This window comes from Nothobranchius furzeri, chromosome 1 (genome assembly GCF_043380555.1).
Source record: "Nothobranchius furzeri strain GRZ-AD chromosome 1, NfurGRZ-RIMD1, whole genome shotgun sequence".
NCBI lineage: Eukaryota > Metazoa > Chordata > Actinopteri > Cyprinodontiformes > Nothobranchiidae > Nothobranchius > Nothobranchius furzeri.
Genome location: NC_091741.1, coordinates 66,404,217 through 66,407,738, shown reverse-complemented (window position 1 = coordinate 66,407,738; position 3,522 = coordinate 66,404,217). Strand labels below are relative to the sequence as shown.

Genomic DNA, 3,522 nt, shown 5'->3' with positions numbered 1-3,522 from the left:
CATAAACCTCTCAGAAGCTGTTCGTAGAAAGTCATTCAGCTTTGATGGACGTCTTCTCTGATGAGTCAAAGCTGTTCTGACACGCTTAAAGGACACTTTCCTCATGATTACATTTACATTAAAAGGGTTACTTCAGCCAAATTATACAACATCTATTTTACCGTGTCCTCATGGTCTCACATATTCATCAGACAGTTGGAGCTTTATGAGCCAGTGCTTTTAAACAGCTTAAGGTAGCCACAGTACAATGGAGGTGAATAGAACGCTGCAGTGAAGCAGGTCAAAAGACAATGTTAGAAATTACACCAACAAGGTTTAACTAACACACACAGGTCATTGTGTGATGTAAGGCTTTATTTTTAAGTGATACAGATTTTTACAAACCTACTTCCACAAGCATTTAAACACAGAGCATTTTTAAGTGCTTCTTCCTGCAAGGTCACAGGGTCCAGTGTTCATTGGATGAAAGGAGGACACCAGGACAGGTCATCAGTCCATCACAGTGACTCGAAGATATACAAGACTGGTCACCGTCTACAAACCCACTTAGTGACAGTTTAGAGAAGCCAATAGAGTATTCTACAGTTGACGTCACCCCATAAGTGCTACTGGGTGCTAAACTAGACCAGCTGAAAATACAGTAGACAGAGCGCTTGGACATTGATAAAAAACAACAGACACCGTATTCAAACATTTCTGCTCAACAGTTACTCATTACCCACAGTCGCAACTAAAAGTTTCTCTAAGCTCTTATTTGTACTCTTAGGTTATTATTTGTGTCACTACGTTTTACATACAGTACCATCCACCTCTGGTCTAAAGCCTTTTTCATCCAAGTTTGGATGCTGTTTGGCCGAGACTTTCAGCTGGACTCCTTCATTTTCACCGCTGTCTCCTGGATAACTCCACATTTAAATTGTTGCTAGTATCAACTTGTTATTCTCACATGTAGGACCTGGAGAAAATATGTGCAGACACTTTGATCTGCTCCATACTGTGAACATTTACTCTTCTGCCTAAATACTGTCACCGCTTTATTTTGTCTGTCTTTACCTTTGCCTGTTTCCCTTTCCAGATATTTTAAGGGACTCAACTTTGGGAAGTGGATAAAAATGTCCCCTCTGACATCTCATCTGGGTATCTAGAATTTGATTAGCACCTTCCCCAACAGAGGGGCTTAGTTTTTTTTTTCCTTTTTTAAACATTTTTAGGAGGCAAAAATACTACTTTGAGATGAGCAGTGCGACTCAGACCCATAGCCACCCATGCAAAAGTGGGCTACATCCCACATTGCATTGCAATGTTCATTTCTATTAAGTTCAGTTTATTTATATTGAGTCAAGTCATGACAAGGGCCGTCTCAAGGCAGTTCAAAAAGTAAACATTCCAGTAGGTGTCAGTTCATTAAGCCAGTCAGGAAAAAGTTTCCTATATAAGAAAACCCAGCAGATTGCATCGAGTCACTGAATAGTATCAGTGTCTTTTACAGCAATCCTCATACTAAGCAAGCATGTAGTTACAGTGGAGACAATACATCACAATCTATTTTTTTAGCTAATGTAGAATACACTTTTTAAGAAATATTGATGTTTTTTTCTGGAAGGAATCTTTCTGGCATTCATCCATTATCTGGTTATTCCCAATTATGGAGCCTAAGTGGTACTCTAACATTCTTCTTCAGGTGCTGATCTGTTGTCAAAACCAAGATAATTTCTGTGAGAAAATTTGACTGAGAGATACGATGGCTTAAGCCTGATTTATGCTTCTCCGTCTGCGTCAGTACGGAGACACGCAACGCCATTATCCGTCCTTGCGTAGGGCTCCGGCAGGTACGCAAGTACGTACGGAGTCGAGCCCACTTTTTAAAACATCCGTCGAACGAGACGGATTACGCAAGCTTGTGATTGGTTGGCTCCAGAAACCTGAGAGCACTTCCGTCATGACGCAATGTCCTGCGAGGCTGTGATAAAAGTTTGTCAACAGTGCCGGAGTCTTGTGTGTAGAAAGAAGTAGATATGGACCAGTTCGAGGAACGTCTAGCGGAGGAAGTACGGAAATACGAACATTTATACAATCCATCTTTAAAGAATTACAAAGATGCCCAGGTCATTTACAACTCCTGGAAGGAAATAGCCCGTATTTTGGAGATGGATGTGGAGCAATGCATGAAGAAGTGGAGGAGCATGCGGGACAAATTTGTCCGAATGAAAAAAACCTTGAAGGGCACCAGTGGTGATCCAGGTGGCAAAAAGGTTCCAGCTTTTTATGTTTTGCTGTCGTGGTTGGAGCCGCACATAAAGCATAGACCTACATCTTCAAATTTCAAGGTAAGTACTTTAGCATGCTGTGTTTGTGCTTCCTGTTTGTCTGTGCTACCAGCTGCACATGGCACCAACAAGCTGCAGTTGTAGTTAAAAGCTTTCATCAAAGTCATCCAAATCCATCTTATTATGCTACTGTGATAACCTAAACCTATTAATAAGTGTATTTGCATTCTGTTTTTACCAGTGTATGTAAGTAATAAAGACATAACTAAATGCCCGTGTTTGTTGAACAACAGGCCCCAACTGAACCACCTCAGGACCAGGCCTCATGTGGATCCTCACAGGATGAGGCCCCATCACGTCAGGGGTCTTCACTGCCTGCCTCTCGGCAGCAGCAGGATGAGTCCTCACCGCATCCCGTGTCATCACATTCCTCATCAAATTCATCTCCATCTCTCTATGCCTCCCTTGCCCGAGAATCCGTTTCAACGGATCAACAAACAGCTGATGAGTTGCTACAGTCCACCAGCACACCACGACCAGCTATTAAAAAGAGGCGGCGCCAGCAGCATTTGGATGACTGCTTTTCTGAACAGATGGCCCGGATTGACAAACGTAGGAAAGAACTCAGTGAGATACTGCAGAAGGATGATGAATATGACAGGTTTGGGCAGATTCTAGCGGACCTACTGAGGAAGGTCCCTGAACAAAAGCAGGTGGTGGCCAGGCGCAACCCTTTAGCATGTGTGTACGACCTTCTGGAGAATTTAAATGTGTTTGTGTTGAATTTTTTTTTATTTGCATGTTATTTTTACTCCTAGAAGCGTTTCATTTGCATGTTTCTTTTCTATTAAAAGCGAATTCTGTTTTCTTCCATTTACAGTTTTGTTTCTCATTTTCAGTTACTTGGCATCAGTTTTCACACAGTAATATTTCGCACTCATTGACTAGGCTCCAAAAAGCAGATAAACACGCATTCTTGAAAAAAAAGATTCATACCAAGATAATGTCAGGTTTTCAGTTGAGATTTTTTAAAGGTTTTATTCACTCAGCTTCAATTTGTAGTTAATTCAACTAGCACTTGCACAACAACATATGAGCAGTAAAATCATGTAAACATCAGTTAACAAAGCACCAGAAAATAGACCTGGTAAACATAAAAAAAAAAAAAAAGAAAACAGAACACTACCACCAGGCACTATGATTACGATGGACAAACTCTAGTCTGTGAGTGTGCCACGTGACACAGTGTCCTCCT

The 3,522-nt window shown here is 41.3% G+C and overlaps 1 protein-coding gene across 1 annotated transcript; it reads left to right on the top strand.

The window, feature by feature from the left end:
* Positions 1-2,015: 2,015 nt before the first annotated feature.
* Positions 2,016-3,085, top strand: LOC129160569 (transcription factor Adf-1-like). Its single transcript, XM_054737427.2, has 2 exons — positions 2,016-2,327; positions 2,561-3,085. The coding sequence occupies exons 1-2, from the start codon at positions 2,016-2,018 to the stop codon at positions 3,083-3,085; spliced, it is 837 nt and encodes a 278-aa protein (XP_054593402.2).
* Positions 3,086-3,522: the final 437 nt, after the last annotated feature.